The 21,973-nt window shown below is 39.6% G+C and overlaps 1 protein-coding gene across 3 annotated transcripts in view; it reads left to right on the top strand.

Annotated features, from left to right (window-relative positions):
• kdm4c (lysine (K)-specific demethylase 4C) overlaps positions 1 to 21,973 on the top strand; it is a 57,261-nt gene that overhangs the window by 10,199 nt on the left and 25,089 nt on the right. For all 3 annotated transcript variants that reach the window (XM_057843804.1, XM_057843803.1, XM_057843805.1), the window contains exons 6-14: positions 6,799 to 6,848; positions 7,121 to 7,224; positions 7,457 to 7,594; positions 11,262 to 11,455; positions 11,603 to 11,826; positions 11,943 to 13,903; positions 13,996 to 14,107; positions 19,056 to 19,246; positions 19,772 to 20,015. In XM_057843804.1, coding sequence (XP_057699787.1) covers positions 6,799 to 6,848; positions 7,121 to 7,224; positions 7,457 to 7,594; positions 11,262 to 11,455; positions 11,603 to 11,826; positions 11,943 to 13,903; positions 13,996 to 14,107; positions 19,056 to 19,246; positions 19,772 to 20,015 — 3,218 coding nt within the window. The remainder of the gene's footprint in view (positions 1 to 6,798; positions 6,849 to 7,120; positions 7,225 to 7,456; positions 7,595 to 11,261; positions 11,456 to 11,602; positions 11,827 to 11,942; positions 13,904 to 13,995; positions 14,108 to 19,055; positions 19,247 to 19,771; positions 20,016 to 21,973) is intronic.

The raw sequence follows: 21,973 nt of genomic DNA, 5'->3' as shown, positions 1-21,973 counted from the left end.
GAAAGATTGGGTCAAAGTGTGTCAGAAGGTTTTTGTAAAGTTCGTAAACATTTGGTCTTGTGTGTCAAGAAAAGTGGGCAAAATTACACTGAAACATTACTGCTGTGTCGTAAAGAAGATCTAGCAGGCTCATTCATTATACCTGGAAATGTATCTTCCTCAGAATTTCCATCTGAGGGTTTCTCTGTTATGTGAACGTGATGCACTGAGCCTTCTGAGTCATTTAAAAAATAAATCGTTGTAGAAATCAATTCAGTTAAGAAACCATTTAATGATTTTTATTATATTTAAAAAATGGGGGTAGGGTTTGAGGTGTTACACAAGGACACAAGTGATCTGGTTGGAAAGGTGTTCTTCAAATGCCAGTTTCGCTGCGCTGATCTCCCTCAACAAATTCATGTAATCTGCCTGGTAGGCCTGATGAACTTCCTCTGAAGCGCGTGTCACTGGTCCACTGAGAAAACCAGTTTTCCCTTCTGTCAGGTGGATTACGAGCTGCAATATTTGCGTTGCTGTTAAAGGCAATGTAAAGAAGCCTGCTCATTGGTGTGTTCAGTGTTCGCATCTCAAAGAGGGACTTGAAAATATTTTTCAAGTTGGTCAAAGTACAATTCAAGTGAGTCCATCCGGCTGAGCTTAATTTTCCAAACAAAATGGTACCACCCTTGCAAAAACTGATCAGTCTGCTTCAGAGTTTTTAGTACAGTGATACCTCAGCTCACGAACGCTTAAGCTCACGAACTTTTCGCCTCAAGAACATTAAATTCGCGAGCATATAGTCTCTGCTGACGAACTAGTTTTCGGCGGACGAACCAAACCACGCGGTCGAACAGCGCCACGGTGGCGGCCACGAGAAGCTGACGCACGCTCACGGCGTCCCAGTTCGTCCCCTCCCTTTCGTTGAGTGCGGACGTGGTTTGTGTTTGATAGACATTTTGGACTATATTGAGTGTACTTTTGCTATTATGGGACCGAAAAAGACCCCACCACAGGCTAGTGTTAAGCCTAAGAAGACATTAAAGAAAATTACGATCGAGCAGAAGAAATAAATAATAAATAAAACGACTTTATTATACAGTACAGTTTATTTCTATAATTACAATACAATAGCACATTTATTATACATAAAATAAGGTATATTTTTGTGTAGTTTTAAGGCTTATTTAGTAGAAAATTATGTTTTATGGGGACCTGGGAACGGATTATTCTCATTTTAATGGTTTCTTATGGGAAATAAATGTTCGGAAGACAAACTTTTCGCCTTACACACACTTTCTAGGAACCAATTATGTTCGTGAGCTGAGGTATCACTGTAGTTGGATTTTAGTGGTGCATACAGTGCTCAATTGATCGCTACTGAGCAAGAGAAACGAACGGTCATTACATGTTTTGCGGCTGCAAATGACACGTTCTTGTTTGCGTGGACGAAATTTTCAAAGCGAAAGATTTCAGCAAAATGACGTCGAAAAGGAATCATTTGAGCATGAGGTTAAACCTTGGAATTTCCATGAAGTCATACTCACAAAATTCCTAAAATTCCCCCCTGACAAATCAATTCAAACGTGCCGTTATCCAAACATGTCAATCACTGTGTCCACCGCTAAACTGGTACACCTGAATAAATTAGCGATACTGGCTGTGGTCACCCCCCCCAATTCCCTACACTAAACCGTGCATCCCTCCCTCTTTTAAAAGTGCGTACTTGTGCTTTTTCACAAGACTGTCAAAATTTGGTCTTAAACACCCCTTCGCTTGGTGCAGATTCATTCACACTGGTGTAAATTTAGAGGGCATATGGACACAGGGCCCCCTAAATGTTTGGTATCTGTTGAACTCTAATATTATTCTTTTTAACTCTTTTTTTTTTTTTTTTTTTTTTTCCCCCCCCAGCATATCTTTATTTCTGTACATGGGTATTGGCACTCCAACCATAGACTTCACTATCAGTTGACGGGACACAGGGCTCGGGGCTGATCCGTAAGGGGCCTATTTTAAAAAACTTAAAATTCAAATATTTTCAAAACCAAAGCCGCTAGTGACCTAAAACCAAAACAGGCACCTCCTGAGTCTCCATGAGCAGCGACATGAAAAAATTCAAAGTTGTTCTTTGATAAAATCCGGATTAATTATTTTTTAATACAATTATAACAAAACTTAAAATGGCTTTAAAATTTAGAAATTTTACGCTAGATGCACAAAAATCACCAAATGCAGAGATAATCACCTATATTTTCAGGATCAATAGCAATTTTTAACATCATATATAAGTTTTTGCCCAAAATAGCAACTTAAATGTTTTTTATTTAGTGCAAGTTTTCAACCTTTAATAAATCACTCAATTTTCACATCAGAAACTTGAGGAAAGCATGGAGAATCATCTTAATTTTACTCAACAAAAGCAAAATTAGCATTTTTCTGTATACAATCACAACTTATTTAGGTTGAATTCCAATGTTACTATTGCCTCTGCACGGAGGCATGTCTTGCCGGCTAACTGGCCCTTGTCATTTTTAGATTGAAATGTTACATAAAATAAAACAACTGAAAGGATATTTTTTATGTATGGACACAGAAATGTCTAAATTACTACTTTTTTTTTGCCAAAAAACGACGGTCGGCCGAAAGTTACCTGATCATTTGAATGTAAACTTAGGCTACTGTGTATGGATACAACATGGCGGCCATCACAAAACAAAGAGCTTTTTAAGTTGAAAATTCTTGTAAATAAATGCGTACATCCCACAATTTCTATAGATATGAATATAGAAGAGTTGAGATTCTTGGTTACAAGCAAAAAACCGGGCAGTTATCGTTCATTTTGCATAAATATTTCTAGCTAAAATTACGCTATTGTGTAAATCCAACATGGCTGCTATCACAAAACAAAGAGCTTTTTAAGTGGAAAATTCTTGGAAATAAATGCGTACATCCCTGAATTTCTATAGATATGAACGTAAAACAGTCTAGATTCTTGGTTAAAAGCAAAACAACAGGCAGTTATTCATTTTATGTAAATATACTGCTCGCAAAATATAATAAAGGGAACACTAACATAATGAATCTGAATGAATGAAATATATGTATTAAATACTTTGTTCTTTCCATAGTTGAAGGTGCTGACAACAAAGTCGGACAAAAATTATCCATGAAAATGAAATGTATTAACCCATGGAGGTACAGATTTGGATTTATACCCAAACTGAAAGTGGAAAAACACAATACAGGCTGACTTTCATGTAATGTCCTTTAAACAAGTCAAAATGAAGCTTGGTAGTGTGTTTGGCCGCTGCATGCTTGTATGACCTCTCTGCAACACCCTGGCATGCTCCTGATGAGGTGGTGGATGTTCTCCTGAGGGACTTCCATCCAGATCTGGACCAGCACATTACTGAGTTCCTGGACAGTCTGAGGACCAACCTGTCGTCCTGTAGGAGATAGGTAGTTACTCCAGGAATCCACTCCTTTGTCCAAGGAGGAATAGGATGAACACTGCCAGAGCCCTAGAAAATGACCTCCAGCAGGCCACTGGTGTGAATATTTCTGACTAAACAATAAGAAATGGACTCCATGAGGATGGTCTGAGGGCCTGGCATCCTGTAGAGAGCCCTGTGCTCACTACCAATCACCGTAGAGCTTAAGAGGCATTTGCCATAGACCACCAAAATTGGCAACTATGCCACTGGCTCTGTGCTGTTCACCGATAAAAGCAGGTTCAACCTGCGACAGACGTGAAAGGGTCCGGCGATCCCATGGAGAATGTTATGCTGCCTACAACATCATTCAGCATGACCGTTGTGATGGTGGGTCAGTGATGGTCAGGGGAGGCATATCCCTGGAAGGACACACAGACCTCTACAGGTTAGATAATGGCACCCTGACTGCTATTAGGTTTCGGGATGAAATCCTTGGACTCATTGTCATAAGCTACGCTTGTGCAGTGGGACCTGGGTTCCTTCTGGTCCATGACAATGCCCAACTTCATGTGGCTGTAGTATGCAACAGTTCCTGAAGGAAGAAGGAATTGATAACATTGACTGGCCCTCACGTTCGTCTAACCTAAATCCAATAGAGGACCTCTGGGACATTGTGTTTAGGTCCATCTGGCAGAGCCAAGTTGCTCTTCAGACTGTCCAGGAGCTCAGTGATGCCTTGGTCCAGATCTGGGAGGAGATTCCCTAGGACACCCTCCGTTGTCTCATTAGCAGCATGCCCAGGCGTTGTAGGGAGGTCATCCAGTCACTTGGAGGCCACACACACTACTGTGCCTCATTTTGACTTGTTTACATGAAAGTTGAATCGGCCTATAGTGTTTTTTTCCACTTTCATTTTGAGCATAACTCCAAATCTAGACCTCCATGGGTTGATACATTTGATTTTCATTGATAATTTTTTTGTGATTTTATTGTCAGCACATTCAACTATGGAACGAACAAAGTATTTAATAAAAATATTTCATTCATTTAAATCTACAATGTGTTACGTTAGTATTCCCTTTATTTCTTTGAGCTGTGTATTTCGAGCTAAAGTTAGGCTAAGTTTTTCCATGCATTTTTTTCCCACAACGTTTCTAAGTGTAGACATGGGGCTATTTTATATAATAATTACCTTGAATCCTCGATCAAATCACTGTCTGGGTCGGCCCCCAACGGGAAGGCGTGGCGCAATGTTTGTGGGAACGTCTTGTCAACCTATGGTAAAGTCAGTGCTCCAACTGTCCAGGGATTAGTGTAATGGCCACAGATACAGTGCCTTGCAAAAGTATTCGGCCCCCTTGAATCTTGCAACCTTTCGCCACATTTCAGGCTTCAAACATAAAGATATGAAATTTAATTTTTTTGTCAAGAATCAACAACAAGTGGGACACAATCGTGAAGTGGAACAACATTTATTGGATACTTTAAACTTTTTTAACAAATAAAAAACTGAAAAGTGGGGCGTGCAATATTATTCGGCCCCTTTACTTTCAGTGCAGCAAACTCACTCCAGAAGTTCAGTGAGGATCTCTGAATGATCCAATGTTGTCCTAAATGACCGATGATGATAAATAGAATCCACCTGTGTGTAATCAAGTCTCCGTATAAATGCACCTGCTCTGTGATAGTCTCAGGGTTCTGTTTAAAGTGCAGAGAGCATTATGAAAACCAAGGAACACACCAGGCAGGTCCGAGATACTGTTGTGGAGAAGTTTAAAGCCGGATTTGGATACAAAAAGATTTTCCAAGCTTTAAACATCTCAAGGAGCACTGTGCAAGCCATCATATTGAAATGGAAGGAGCATCAGACCACTGCAAATCTACCAAGACCCGGCCGTCCTTCCAAACTTTCTTCTCAAACAAGGAGAAAACTGATCAGAGATGTAGCCAAGAGGCCCATGATCACTCTGGATGAACTGCACAGATCTACAGCTGAGGTGGGAGAGTCTGTCCATAGGACAACAATCAGTCGTACACTGCACAAATCTGGCCTTTATGGGAGAGTGGCAAGAAGAAAGCCATTTCTCAAAGATATCCATAAAAAGTCTCGTTTAAAGCTTGCCACAAGCCACCTGGGAGACACACCAAACATGTGGAAGAAGGTGCTCTGGTCAAATGAAACCAAAATGGAACTTTTTGGCCACAATGCAAAACGATATGTTTGGCGTAAAAGCAACACAGCTCATCACCCTGAACACACCATCCCCACTGTCAAACATGGTGGTGGCAGCATCATGGTTTGGGCCTGCTTTTCTTCAGCAGGGACAGGGACGATGGTTAAAATTGACGGGAAGATGGATGCAGCCAAATACAGGAAGATTCTGGAAGAAAACCTGTTGGTATCTGCACAAGACCTGAGACTGGGACGGAGATTTATCTTCCAACAGGACAATGATCCAAAACATAAAGCCAAATCTACAATGGAATGGTTAAAAAATAAACGTATCCAGGTGTTAGAATGGCCAAGTCAAAGTCCAGACCTGAATCCAATCGAGAATCTGTGGAAAGAGCTGAAGACTGCTGTTCACAAACACTCTCCATCCAACCTCACTGAGCTCGAGCTGTTTTGCAAGGAAGAATGGGCAAGAATGTCAGTCTCTCGATGTGCAAAACTGATAGAAACATACCCCAAGCGACTTGCAGCTGTAATTGGAGCAAAAGGTGGCGCTACAAAGTATTAACGCAAGGGGGCCGAATAATATTGCACGCCCCACTTTTCAGTTTTTTATTTGTTAAAAAAGTTTAAATTATCCAATAAATTTTGTTCCACTTCACGATTGTGTCCCACTTGTTGTTGATTCTTGACAAAAAATTAAAATTTTATATCTTTGTTTGAAGCCTGAAATGTGGCGAAAGGTTGCAAGGTTCAAGGGGGCCGAATACTTTTGCAAGACACTGTATACACTTACACATCACATCTTTGTACTTGATTATCCTAGGATGGAGACGTTTTACTTGCACCCAGATTCCTGTGATGTTGTTTACTGCGTCACAGCTCTGAATGTTAAAAGCTCTGAAGGTTAAAAGTCATATAACGATGGCTATCCAACATACCTACAGAAGGGTGATGTAAATATTAAAGAATTCAGCCCCACTCTTCTCATCCCGTTCTTTCTCACTGGATACCTTTTGGGCCGTGCTGTTTTAAATAAGTTGGGGAACCTCTCCCTACATTTGTCAATTATTTTCCACTAGATGGCAGTCTTGAATTTACAAGATCTCTCTCTCTTGTCTGCACCACACACAAGCTATAACAATTAATATATATGGACAGTGTTACGAATGAAAGTAATTCTCTCTCTCTCTTTTACCTAACACTTAACAGGTATGCTATCCCACCAGAGCATGGGAAGAGACTGGAACGTTTGGCTACTGGTAAATTTTAATTTGGTTTATAGATGAAGTGTCAAAGGCAATTAATTGAAAAACAGTTTCAGGATTATATTGGAATGCCAGTATATTGGATCATTTGGAAAGAGATTTGCTCACTCCAATTATTAAAAAAAAAAAAAAAAAAAAGCTTCTCAAATCCAAATGTCAATTTAAATTGTACGTGTTCGAAAATGTTCCGACCTTATTTTCTTTTTAAATTGAAGGTCTTTAGTGACTAAAGACTTAATTTTCTGCGCCTCTGTGTGTGTTGTCAGGTTTCTTTCCTAATAGCTTCAAGGGATGTGAGGCTTTTCTCCGTCACAAGATGACTCTAATCTCCCCCTTTGTACTAAAGAAGTATGGCATTCCCTTTGATAAGGTGAAATTTACCCTCAGTGTCACTCTTTTCTTGACATTAAAATTCATTTTTTTTCTACTTTAAGAAAACGGCTTTTTCTGCCACTGAAATGTGCCGTGCCTACTGTAGATATTGGCAGAGGCTTACTTTCATTCTTGTATTTATTATTTCCTTTCATTTCTTATTAAAAAGACAAAGTACTGTATTTACTAGTACTCTGAACTGTTTCCCACTCTCAAATGAAAACTTTCAGATTACGCAGGAGGCTGGAGAGTTCATGATCACCTTCCCTTATGGCTATCATGCCGGCTTCAACCATGGTTTTAATTGTGCTGAGTCAACCAATTTTGCAACCATTCGATGGATAGAATATGGAAAGAATGCCACACAGGTAACAAATCAGTAAGCCTGTCGCAATATGCAATAATTCCATTTATCGCACGGTAAATAAAAATGAAGGCGATAATTTTTCCGCTGCGATTTATCGCCTCGAGTGCACCTGCGTGCGCGCGTGCGGCTGACGTGCTTTTAAAAGTTCGGCTTCCTAGTTACCAACTACGCAAAATGCTTTTTAGTTCTGTTTTTAGTTTAGTGCAGGTGGAGAAAAAAACAGAAAAGGTGACGCTTACCAATGAAATGAAGATGTGAATGATGGCAAAATATAAGCATGGTGTGTGCATCCATGAACTGGGTCGTAGAATGCCGATCTCGGCCGGCGGTCCCCCTCCGTTCGCCAGTCTTTATAAGTTAAGGTTACAGTTCTTATTGTGGTAACATCGCCGAAGAAATCGCCAGCTTTGTCACGTTTCAAAGCATTTATTCCATCAACTCGCTGAGTGTCCACTGCTGTTGACGCCAGGATCGAAACAGAAAGTAAAATAGCGCTGTCCTGCTCACTGTCAGCCCCGCGGTGCGTTCAGGTACAGCAAAAAAAGTCCGCCACATTAGAAGCCAATTCGTTACATTATTACAGGTACTGTACTGTATTATTGTTATTCTGATTTTTATTCATATTTTATTTGTTTTGCTCTTTGTAATTGCTATTTGCAATAGTAACAGCAGTATTTATTAAGGATGTAGTGTGGGTTTTTGGGCTGTGGAACGAATTATTGGAATTATAATGTATTCTTATGGGAAAATCCTGCTCGACATACGACCATTTCGACTTACAAACAAGCTCCTGGAACGAATTAACTTCGTATGTAGAGGTACCACTGTATTACATATGGAACGCCATAGCAGAAGCTATGAGGGGAAATGTTTTCATTTGCTTAGATGCTTAAATTATTAAGTGGAATTTTATTTTTCTTAAAAAACACATTTTATTTGTTCTGTGTTTCTGTGCAGTTTTAATATTGTTGTCTTTTACTTAAAAGAGGCATGGTGTATTGTTTTTAGTTGTGATTTCCTAAAAAGTATTTTTGAATTTAGGAGTAAACATTTATTGCATTTAAAAATGGGTTTACATGATCTATTAATATATACTGTATTCTCACAGTGTTATTGTATATATTTTTTTTAATTGGGGGGGTGCAATAATATCGCATATCGCAATATTTTATTGAATAAATTATCGCACACTAAAATTTTTTATCGCGACAGGCCTACAAATCAGCTGTGATTACTATCGTGCTGCATTGTTTGATGTGTCACATTTCAACACAATTACTGCATTTCCTCATAATCCTTAATTGCACCATTCTGATTAATACAGTATTTTGAAACCGCAAAAGCGAATACAAATTTTATGTTTATAAAAAGTATTATTTTACAAATAACCCACTCTTGGTTATGGAGGTAAATTTGGTGTAAAAGTAACATGCACTAATCGAATTACAGTGATCCCTAGTTACTTTGCGCTTCAAACTTTGCGCCCTCAGTCCATCGCGGCTTTTTTTAAATGCAGCATTTTGAAGAGCTGTCCCGATCTGATCACGAAGTCTCTCGCTCCTGCCGCTTTTCTTGGTAAGGCAATGCACTGGAGTTGCTTATTAAAGTTAACTACGATTGACAGACGTTAAGATTTGATCTTGCCAGAGATGCCTTGATACCGAAACTTCAAAGCGCCACATGCGTCAATCATGGTTTTACTTGTTAAACAGTTACTGTGAAACTGACAACTCATGGTAAGTGAGCAGCTTGAGCGGATTTGAGTGGACTCACTCAATGAAGCATTTAATAAAGACAAGCATTTTTTTTTTACTTTATTCTTGTTTAAAAAATAATTCAGTGAGACAGTAACATGTTTAAAACATCATAATTATTACATTTGAAGTGCTTAAAAACTATTTATTAAACTAATATATACTGTCATTTTCGGACTATAAACCGATACTTTTTTCCTTCATTTTGTATCATGCAGCTTATAGTCCGGTTTTAATCTTTGGGCGGCCGTGGCGCAGTTAGTAGCTGGAGTCGTCCTTGGACCGAAGGGTCGGTGGTTCTATTCCAGGCTATGACTGCCCAATGTCGAAGTGCCCTTGGGCAAGGCACTGAACCCTGATTTGCCTCCAATGGGTTGACGGCACCTTGCATGGCAGCAGCCCCATTGGTGTGTGAATGGATAAATGTGTGCTAATGTAAAGTGCTTTGGGCATGGTAACCATGCAGATAAATGTGCTATATAAGTACTGTCCATTTACCATTTTACATCCATTCAAAAGTAAGATAATTTACCCCAATAACACAAAATGACATCTGTTATAAGCATTCATTAATACTCATGACAGTGTCATGTCATAATTATGATTGTCTAATGACAGTTTTATGGCACCGCTGTCAAAAAAAGTGTTACCAAATTCCATAACTGGCAATTAATGAAACAACTAGAACAGTAACTGAAGAAATAATGAGCAAAAAACATGAATTTTGATTGTTATTTACATCTGTAGCGCTGCAATGCATGCTAGGAGGCATGTTGGACGACAGTGGTGACGGCAGGTGGCAGCAGAGGTTGATATCCGCCCCAAGGGAGCAGTGATGGCCAAATGAAGCTTCTTGAAGCAATGTAGCTTTGGAGCTAGTTCATTTAAATTTTCATGGTGTTTCATTTTGTCTTATGACAGACACTTATAATACAGTGAAGACAGCTGCGGCTTATAGTTCAGTGTGGCTTATCTATGAACAAATGCTGTTTTCGTGTCAAATTTGGTGGGTGGCGGCTTTTAGTCAGGTGTGCCTAATAGTGTGAAAATTGCAGTATATATACATATATATATATGAGTTTTTTTTTTAATTGTACTTTGGGGGAAAAAAAGTGAAAAAATATGTCTCGTATGTATGCTAATCCTGAATAAATACATTGAACACACCAAAAAAAAAAAAAAAGTATGGGGGGAGGGGAGGGGGTGCTTCTTCGCGTTTTTTTCACTTATTGCAGCGGGTTCTGGTCCCCATTAACCGAGAAAAACGAGGTATCACTGTATTTCATTTGATTTGTTTAAAAAAAATACTCAAAGCCTAATCATAGAGAAAAATCTGGTGCTATGGTAATTGTTATTGTTGCAAGTACTAATTGTGTTTGTACAAATTATCGTGAAACTTACTAATGTAACTACAGTTGTATGAATGAAATGGAATGACTAGTTTTACAGAATAACAGAATGCTGTTTGGAGTCACAAGTGCTGTCTATTTGTTCTATAAACAAAAGTAATTATTGTACAAAATTTTGGGCTTAAGTGGTTCAAAAGGCATTCGTAGCACTGGGTACCACAGAAGGCCAATCACAAGAGCTCGTTTGACTTCTCATATATTAATTTCATTGGTTCATTGAATGAACAACCCGCGACTCTTAACCCTCTGTTTGCTACACAAACCTGCACTTTAACTTTTAACTGTTGGGTAATATAAGACTGAAATTATACAATATTTTGATATAATAGTAGTGCAGTACAGTATATTCAAACGCCCAAAAATTGGACCGATGGCATGGAAATTTATAAGAGGGATGTCCACTGTTTAAGGAAATTCAATACAAAAAGATTCAACTGAATTGTGTTTGGTCTTGTGTTGTTATATTTACTAATATTGATGTGTGCTCTTCTTTTCCTACCTGTAGTGTACATGTAGTAAGGATATGGTCAAAATATCCATGGAGCCTTTTGTAAAGAGGTTTCAGCCTGATCGTTATGCCAACTGGATGCTTGGCAAGGATTCTGCTCCCATCGACCACACACTTGCCACTCCCAGTACAACACCAGAGCTGCAAAGCTGGCTGCAGAGGCGGTGCAGGGCAAAATCCTCCAATAAAACGTATTGTTCCCCTCTTCACTGTTACTTTTGTCATTTTATACAATGTTGACTTTTTTGTTGTTGTCGTAAACAGTATCTATGACAACACATTCCAAATCGTGGTAGAACGTCATGTCTCCTCTTAAACACCGTTTTCCTTGCCAACAGCAACTGCCATTCTCGAATGCGCTTAAAACGTCTCAGAACCACAGAGGAACCTCTTGGCCTAGATGACAGTTCTCTCTGCAGCGGCAAGAGGAAAGGGCCACCTGGACCCAAAGTACGACGGCCTGTCCAGGAAACACCCTGCACATCAGAAAATTCAGCCGAGGATGATGAGGAAAAACATGGAAGGGAGACGAGACAAAGCCAAACCTCCTTGCACCTTTCCGGTAATTTAAAAAAAATATTATTTTTATTTTTATTTTCGGTCTCCACAGTACTTGATATTGTGTGTCAATTAGCATAATTGCAGATACACTTCATGCAACCTGCTCTCCATATACAGGTCGCTGCAGGCAAATGTGTGTTGTCAAAGTAAACCGGGTAGAGGGCAACACTTTGAGTTTGCCTAACATGGATCTCCAAAACTCTCAGTCCAGTTCCTGTCCACACGCTTCCTCCCCAGCAAATGCCGGATTAAAGGCAGAGTCTGACGCTCGTAGTGATCATCAAGATCTCTCAAAGCCTGAGATTAATAATAGAACTCCTGAAGGACTCAGAAATTGGTCTGAGCCATCTCAAATGCATCAAGGAATAAATATGTCAACATGTTCCCCTCCCGAACCTCAAGACCTCTTAAATTCTCAGGACTGTCCTATCATTGACCCTCCCATGGAGACCACCACACTCAACACCTTTTCCCGCACACTAAGCACCTCCACGGAGAAAGAGATGGACTTAAGTCTTCTTCCTTCTGATGTTCAGACAACAGACTTGTTTAATACAGGAAACTCTTCAAGTCCAGAACCAAACACCAACAGCAGCAAGGACGAATCATCTGGAATTTGTCCAAACATAATTGTGACACCAGAGAAATCAATCGCATTAGACCAAAAAAGTATCCACCCGCAATGTCCCACAGAAGTAGATGATACACAACCGAAGCCACTAGAGGGAGATAATTGCACACCATTTATCCCGCATTCCTCTCCAGAACATGACTGTGTGTTAGAAAAAAGCAGTTGTGAACAAAGCATTTGCCCTCCGTTGCTACAAAAGAATCTAGTGGATATGCCACACCTCACTCCAGAGCCAGTAGAAACATTTGGAATCAGTCCTCTTCCCCCGGTATTGACCCAAGAGATGCCCTCCCTCACCCCAGCTGAATATGGGCTTCCTGCCGTCTCAAAATCTTGTACATTCACCCACCAGTTTGCACCTGTACTTCAGCGAGAGATGCTAGATGGTACTTCATCCTCCAATGGAACGAAACAGGAAGAGTCTGATTCAAGGATTCCCAAAAATTCTTCTTGCACAGAACAATTCCAGGACTGGCATTCACATCCTTCAAATAATGTTCAAAGCAACTCAGTACCAAGGTTAGAAAATGATGTGGCTGATCAATCCAGCGATGACATCCACAAAACACACGACAGTGTTTTAATGTCTGAAAAAGGTACTGAAAAGCACAGAATAGTTGGAAATATTACAGACAGTGAAGCAAACTACAGTCTTACTCAGAGCGTTGAACTCCAAAAAGAGCAACATTCCAGCCTCGCAGAGTTACCAACAAGGGATAACGCTAAAGAGCAAACTCAAACAGATGTTGCATTAAGCCAAAGCGGCATTCAATATCTTGGGACTGGTACATCAATCGATAATCTCTCCTCCCCTTCAGTCCCACAGCACCCTTACTCAGAATTAGAACTCCACTCTCAAGCGCACTGTGCATCCCAGATCCCACACATGGAGCCCAAATATGACTCCAACAGCATTTGGAGGAACTTTAACTCCCAGTGCCCTGCTGTGCTCACTCAAAGCCTCCAACCAGAACCTCCATGTGACTTCACCCATCACTCTATACCGTACACTGTGTGGACTGAATCCCAGTGCAAAGAGGTCACATATCCGGAGAACCCTGGAGAGGAACAATGTGAGAACCCAGAGGAGGATGCTGGACCTCTCACTTGGGCTCAGCTTCAACCCACCTCAGTCATATCAGGGACTACCGCTGACGAAAATGAGTTTTGTGGAAATGATCTTGAATCCGATGGGGCCCTCTCTCTAAGGGGAGAGCCAGAAAGACGAATACAGTCCTCAGCAGGTGCTGTAATACCTCTGATAATGGCAGGATGTAAGCAGGATGGAATGTCTGATATGGAGGAAGAGGAATCTGATTTTGAGGAAGAAGAGCAGCAAAGCAGTACCAACGAGGAGGGTAGCAGTGACTCATCTGATGAGGAGGAAAGTGATCCAAGTAGCTACGAGTGTGATGAATCAGGCTTGGAACCAGGGGAGGTTTGCGCTGTAAGTGTTTTATTAAGCTGTCCCTTTATGAAATCCTCTTACACAAAATGTATATTTATACTGATTACCATCCACCTTCCTGTTCACGCCAGTACCCCGCTTTGTCGGTAAAGAAGACCACGAAAAGCTGGCGTCACCCACTCAGGAAACCCACGGCCAGGGCTGTACCCACTGCAGTTAAACATCAGGCTGCCAGTGATGATGGTGAGTGCTCACACGCAAATGTACACGCAGTTCTTTGAGAACTACCGATGAGGTTTTGCTTTTATAAGAATCAGACAGTGATGTAAGCCAAGAGCTAGTCTCCTACAGTATGTGTGGTTTGTGTTGCAAAGCAGGTGGGATCAAGCCAGAAACCATGATCATTTGGCTTCTAATGTTCATTGCACTGAGCTGGAAAACAAGTTGGATTAGATGACCAAAAATCATTATTCAACGTCAACAACGTAATAGCGCACACCATTTCCTTTGTTTTAGTAGTGAGGCTATCAAGAAAATTACCTCACTCGTGAATTGACTTTGTCTTAATGCAGTGAACGAGATATCAAAGTAATGCAATGTAACATTTGTGTTGCCTTTTTACAACCACTGAACCATTTACCTCTCCTCGTTTTTCATTTTTTATGTCCCACCCAAATGATCTCTCAGATGCCAATGTGTGCATTACGCAAAAAAGATTTACCCCTATGCCTTGTTATAATAAAATACAGTTGTGATATATAGTCCATTTGTTTTAATGGTTGAGAAGCCGGAGGGTCCTAGATGATCAAGTGTAGATGTACATATGCACGCATAATCAGATTTTTCAATTTCTTGTCAGTGTTGAAGAATCAATCATTTACTCGCCATCTTCACTGTTTATACCTGCGCAGCATATTTTACAATGAATTTACCACAACTGACAAGGCTATTTTATGATGATAATTGAAGCTTTTTGTCATTTGCTTTCTTTTGCGAGGTCATTACTGGCAATATTCCTCAGATATAATTTCCTCTCTAATGCAGCAAACCTTGGCACTTATTTTGTAGTTCTGAACTTAGAGTAATAAAACTATAAAGTGATTTTGATGATTTGAAGTAGTTGTAAATAAATCAGAAATTGAGATTAGTGCTGAAATTGTGTGCAGACCAAACAATTCAGTGTTGAATTCCTGAGCTATAGCAATAAACTTTTTTTCACCACCTCAGTCAATAAATGTGGCCAGGCATAAGTAGGCCTTCCCTCGTCTTACACCTACAATGGATATTTACCCTTAAAAGTCGTGCGCGGATGTCACCTTTGAAGCCTCGTCCCGTTGTAATTACATCACCCATGTGCCACTGGTTGGTTTCATTTGAAAGTGTGTAAGTTGAGGTTCACTCTCGTTTTTACTTAAAGTCAATCGACCAAGTAAAATGAGAAATAATGTCATTTGCGTTTTATAGTTTGATTTCCCTCATAAGTAAACAATAAAACGCTGCATGTTTATCTACATATTTCCATCATGTTTTGTCCTTTTTCAAAACGGAAAGCAAAATGAAAAACTACATATTCCAGTGCCATCCCAGTGTGAGCCACGGCCGGTTGGGTATAGCGAGCCACTTTGTGAAATGTGTGGGATGAATCAAAAATTTAATTTAGCGCAAGCTAATGCATTATTTCATCAACTCGAGGAAGAGGATTGGCCAGATTTGTCGTTTTTTTTCATCGGATGAGTCGGCGAGTGAGAAGAGTGACAGCGGTGCGCAAACGGTGGAAAAAGAAATGACACTCCCTGGAAGTGTGTGCTGTGTGACGTAGTCAGGTGTCTTTTCCAGGACGAAACTCAGTGACATGCCTGAAAAAAGTGAACTGAACTAGTTTATTTCTGATATGACTTTTTCCAATGTTATATTTGATTTTTTTTTTCCCTCACTATCAATCTTTTCAATTTGTATATGGTGGAAAACACTCAGGTGACTTGAAGTTCAGCTCTGAGACCCCCAATTTGGTCAAATTTCAAAATTGTCCTATATTAATGTGAGATACATAATTGGAAAGCTTAAAATCTCAATTTTTGGGGGGAAGAAAATTCTTGAACAGGAGGGCATTTAAATTTTTATTTTTTATTTTTTTAAACCCCTCAACCCTAACTCGAAGTGGGAGCATGAGAGAGTATAATTAAAGATGCCATGATTTCAACGAGATATTATCGCATACTTACCTTGATTCGATCCAAAAACTCCATGTAGCATGTATCATCAAGTGTCAAGACACAGCTGTGAATGGCCACAGCTGGATTTTTTGGGGGATTTTACGGGTGAAACATGGTAATATAACAAGGGTCGCGATGCAGAAATCGCAGACATCAAGGAGTGGTCGAGATTTTCTTTTTCATATATTTACCTTTTTAAACGTTTTGTTTTCCAATATTTCTTTGTTTGGATCAATTATCTAAAATATCGGGAAAAATAGGACAAAGAACAAAAAAAAAATTCAATTAAGTGATAGTTATGAGGTAGATATCCGTTACTTATTTACAGACACAATTTTTTTCATTGTGACGTAATTTGTGTAAAAGTTTCAAATTTGCGAGTGAATACATTTTTATAGTGTTTTTTTTTTTTTCTTTTTAAACTAAATATTAGACATCTATTAATGATTTTAAGCGAAAAATGACACACATTTTGAATAATAAAATTACTTGGCTTCTTTTTTTTATGGCTGGGTTGAAACAAAAGCGGTTGCACGGTGTCTGTAAATGGGGGTCTTCAGGGTAAAACGGACAAATTAAAAGTAGTTCGGGGGCTCAATGCGCCATGACCATAGTATGTGTAAAGGCTGAAAACGCCTATGACCATACCTGCTGTTTCTGTTGAATTATCAAACATAAAACTATCCAGTCATTTTTTTCTGTTGAATGTTTATTCTAACAAGTTGAATAAATATCATCGAGCTTCAAAACGGTTCGTTGAGCATGTTTTGGGTCCAAAATGTTGATTATAATTGGTCAGTGAAGAAAACAATAGTTTGGACTTGAAGGTTATGGTGTTCTGAAAAAAGGGACCCAACCTAGCCATTGCGAACAATTTTATCTTTAAAATGTAAAGGCAACAGCAAAGGCATGCAAAATCGGACAGAATAGGCCTGCACCTGAAATGGATAAGTCTAATCGCAACTTCCTCATTCATAGTATCTTGGCCTGTTTGTACCGCTACAGCATGGAGTTAGCAATCAATTTCTTTATAAAAATGACAACCCCTAACCCCGAAAGACATCTTCCCTCAGGTTTAAAATATTTTTTTTTTGCTATTTTGGCTGTGTTAAATAATGCACGCTGAAACGGCTGGCTGCGCTGCCACAGAGTGGTTGTGAGCCATTACCCAAAAGCTTCCCTGGCAACTGGTGCAGTGTAACACAGTGGTCAACACTGGGCGTATCACAGTCTGCTAAATTTCACCAAGGGCCCGCTGAATAGCAACGGCGGTGGTTTCTGCCGGGCAGGGCCGTTCCTGACCAATTTGGTACCCTAGGCAACATATTTGTTAAAATTTTCACCACATATATTTAAACACTCACACTGAAAAAGCAAATAATCTCTTTGTAATTTATTATATAATAAAAGACAACGAACAAGTGCAGAAATTAAAGAAAAATGCTCTAATAACTATTCAAAGCGCCAATAAAAAACACTTCAAAAACAAATGAATAAAATAAATTACAATTGTGATTACAATATGATTAACACCCACCCACACAAGCCTATATAAAGACACACAGAACACTTTAAAATGCAACGTTTTTTCACCTTACTCACCTTGTCTTCACCGATGCAAAAGCATCTATTGCACTTTCATATGACAGTTGTTTTGGAAGGTGCACTTCTTTCCTGGGCTTGGACTGATGTGGATAAATTCGCTGTAAAAACTGGCCCAGGATGTACAGAGGTAGAAGGAAAATATTTCAGAGGAGCATCTACAAAGAGAAGAAGGTGGAATGTTACATTATACTAGTCTAATAGCTGTTGATTGTGAAACCAGCATGACATAACCATAATAGCGCCTAAATTCTTGCAGCCTACTGTACCTGGCTCAATCAGGTGTTAGGATCCCGCCACTATATTTGACGGGCGAGGTTGAAAAATAAAATAAAATCATGAAGCACTGCAACTACACAGGACTAATCAATAATAATGAATTCAATAATATATGATAACAAATAAATAATTGAAATTTTTTTCACATGAACGGAATTGCCATTTTAATAAATTAATGACACATTTAATAACATGTTTGCATTTAAATCTGTGGCACTTTTAGTCCCCCATACCACAGAACTTTGAAATTATTAATTGCATATTTAATGGTGTATCTAATTCACCTTGGCACTTTTAGGCAAGGCAAATTTATTTGAAAAGCACAATTTAACACAAGGTAAAAGTGGTTCACATCACATGAAAATATGGAAGACAATTTAAGTCCCCCATACACTTTGTCCAAATTTCTCTAAAATGGGAGGGGGAGTAAATTTAACTGAAACTAATCCACAGCTGCTTGAATACTGAAAATATTTCTAAAACAACAGCCTGACTAATGATACAGTATAATTTTGCTTTAACAGTAATTCATATAAACTATGTAAATAACCGCTAGCTTGCAATTGCGCTAAGTATAGGTGCTTATGCTGTTGAAACAATCATCTCAACAAACCTGTTTTTCTTCACGTTTATGCTCTCTTCTTTCTTTTTCCTCTGACCCGGAGGGCTTTTGCCTTTTCATGAAGTTGACTAGTCACCATAACGTCGCCCAATTGCTGAGGCTAAAAATAGTACCTTCAGGTAGCTCGCTGGTCTGCTGGGTGGTGAGACTTGGGTCTGGTGAAATTATCGCATCACAGGAAAAAGTGAAACTGGGGCAGAAGGCACACTAGAAATAGGATTTCATTATTATTTAAAGACTTATTACGAACGGTTTTGTTGTTTTTTTGTTTTATTGTTATGTATAATTTTTTGAATACTGCCGTCATCAAATATTATTTGAATATTTTCCTTGACGCCCTTATGGACGTTGCTGCGCTCTTAGGCATTTGCCTAGCTCGCCTTATGGGCGGCACCGGTCTGCTGCTGGGGTCCAGAGCGAACGGTGCTGCCAAGAGATAAAATACTCACGACATGGTCAATGTCCATATGTTCAGACCTAGAGCCCCCTGAAGCAACCTTGGAAGATGAAGACGATAAGCCTGAGCTCGAGGCATGGGCGAAACCGCTGATCTACCTCTGGCAGAATAGGAAGAGCTGTTTCACAGCTGAAAGGGAGTACAATGCCCATGCTGCCACCATGGGGCCGTATTGTGCTGTGTGCACACTCTTCATGCCCTACTATCAGGTGAGATGAACTTCCTAAAATATGTTTGTGATGCCCGTGTATATTGATTAACATGCTAAAGGCCTGCAGCTCTGTGCTTTTCTACCTGCACGCATCTTCCTGCGTGCTCAAATTTGCCATTTACGCAACGATCAGATTCGAGGCCACTCGGATAAAGTACGGGATACTGATCCTGTAGTGAGACAGTTTATTAAAAATGGGTAAAATTGTGTTAATTTCAATGTATCTTGGCATGATCAGGGTTGACAAAATTAAAATGACCCTCTTGATGAATTTTTAAGATGATTCATGCCAATCAAATGGGTTATATGTCAAGCCTTTGTTGATGCAGAATTAATTTTTTCCCAGCTAATGAGCCGCATCTCAATTGGTGGCTGTCTGAATCATATATTGCGTCTTTGCCATCACATCTGTGATGATAATCAGGAAATTAGTTGCTAAAATAACATTTTATCCTAAGGGAACATATTGTATTAGTTTTCTCTGTTGAATTGAAGACTGACACAAGCTGATTTTCCATCCTAGGGGGAAGACAAAGCAGAGGATGGTAACCCCAAAACGGTGCAGGGCACATCAGAATCCTCATCTCCTAAGGAGGAGTCTGCACATTGTTACTGGGGTCTGAGGAAATCCAAGCCGCTTATACCAGAAATCTGCTTTTCATTCCGTGAGCAAAACTGCCCTCCAACTCCCACCAATCCTCTACTGCAGGAAGATGGCACATCCCCTCTGCTCTCCTGCCAGGGATGCTGCCTTCAAGTACATGCAAGTATGTATCTTCTATTAAGATAGTTATCCTAGAGAGGGCACAGTAAAGTTTCAAGTAGACATGGGTGGTGCAAATACTTGTTAATAGTTTCACGACTTCTTAGTGAGTGTGCCACCTATTCGACTGGGACACATTATTTAGTGCTTGTGGTACTTAGAGGGTCAGTGGGTTTAAGCTCTGAATCATTTCTTCTTAAAATTCCACCCCCACTCTGAGGATTTAAAGTCCCCCCCACCTTGTCAACGGTACGGGGGTGCATCCTCTGTCTACATCTCACACAATTCCCAGCAAAAAAGCTCCAAGTCAATTCCTGAAGCCTGACACGCACTGTGGGAGACCTCTGTACCCAATGTCGAAACAGAGACACACGGCACAGTACATTATTCAAATCCTTCATTCACGCACTTCAACTGGCATCCAATTCTTCCTCAAATCCACACACATTCTTCCAAAATCTTAAGCCCTTATTTGGTAGGCACGCAAAGACAAGCACATGCACACGCACGCTTTTAAGATCCCTAAATGTTCGTTTTCGGCCTTGAATCTCCCTTACCTCAAAAATGACATGGCTTATCCTTAAGTTGCTTTCAATCCCTGCCGTGCCTCTTGTTTTGATCCCTTCATGTTTTATCCTAGAGGGTGTAGGTGTTATTTACGCGGTGTGTCTGTGTGCGGCTAACCACTGCACTTTGTGTATTCAACATGTTAAGTTACTCTACACGAGTGGTGGCAGATTGCACTCTGTGTCATTTGACACTAATGATAAACCCACAAGTTTGGTTTCAAGACCATAGGTAAGCACCGGTTGAAACCATCATTTTGCTGTGTTACATGATCTTTGGAAAGGAAAGAGGTGTGATTGGACATTATGCTTGGTTTGGTGATGGATAGCAGAGGAAAAGATCAGACACTAGAGCACAAATTTTATGTATTGCAAATTAATAGCCTCCCCCGTGGCTCAAATGTCCAAATCCTCTTGGTGTTGACTTTTAAGCAGCCGATTCCTTTGAATTGAATCACATTTACCAAACCTTTAGATCCTAAATATTTTTTCTGTTATACCACCATTTCTCAATTTTTTTCGTGACACATTTGTCCAGATATGTATATTCAAGGATTTTGATCAACACTAAAGAAAATAGCAAAAACAAACAATATAAAGGTAGCCTTCTGTGAATGTTGAGTCAGTCAGCTTTATGAAATAAGATCACAAATACATTAGACAGCCAAACAAGTGTACCTACTTTGTGCGTCATTTCCCCCCCTCTGCTGTCGTTGTATGTATACACTCCCCCCCTCACTTTATATACAAATATTTTCCACTGCAGTGCTTGTCCTCTAAATAATATGAAGGAAAAAGTAATTTTCTCCTATTTTCTCTCAATGTATTTATAAAATACACATTTTAAATAAACACAACAAAAATGAATTGGATAATATAACAACCAATAGTGTGCTATACAGGCTGAAAGCTGCCCGCTATTGCCAAATTCTGACCTAGGCTACTCCTTGCTGGCTATCTCCTATCTATAATTTCACAAGTACAGTGGGGAAAATAAGTATTTAATAAGTATTGAAGTAATAAGTTTTTCCACTTGAAAATAATAGAGAGGCCTGTAATTGTCAACATGGGTAAAGCTCAACCATGAATGTGGTGGGAAAAAACTGAAAATCACATTGTTTGATTTTTAAAAGAATTTATTTGCAAATCATGGTGGAAAATAAGTATTTGGTCAATACCAAAAGTTCATCTCAATACTTTGTTATGTACCCTTTGATGGCAATAACGGAGGCCAAAAGTTTTCTGTAACTCTTCACAAGCTTTTCACACACTGTTGCTGGTATTTTGGCCCATACCTCCATGCAGATCTCCTCTAGAGCAGTGATGTTTTGGGGCTGCCGTTGTGCAACACGGACTTTCAACTCCCTCCACAGATTTTCTATGGGGTTGAGATCTG

The sequence above is a fragment of the Corythoichthys intestinalis genome, chromosome 8, assembly GCF_030265065.1.
Source record: "Corythoichthys intestinalis isolate RoL2023-P3 chromosome 8, ASM3026506v1, whole genome shotgun sequence".
Classification (NCBI taxonomy): domain Eukaryota; kingdom Metazoa; phylum Chordata; class Actinopteri; order Syngnathiformes; family Syngnathidae; genus Corythoichthys; species Corythoichthys intestinalis.
The sequence above is the reverse complement of the archived record's forward strand: the minus strand, read 5'-3'. Positions and strand labels throughout refer to the sequence as shown.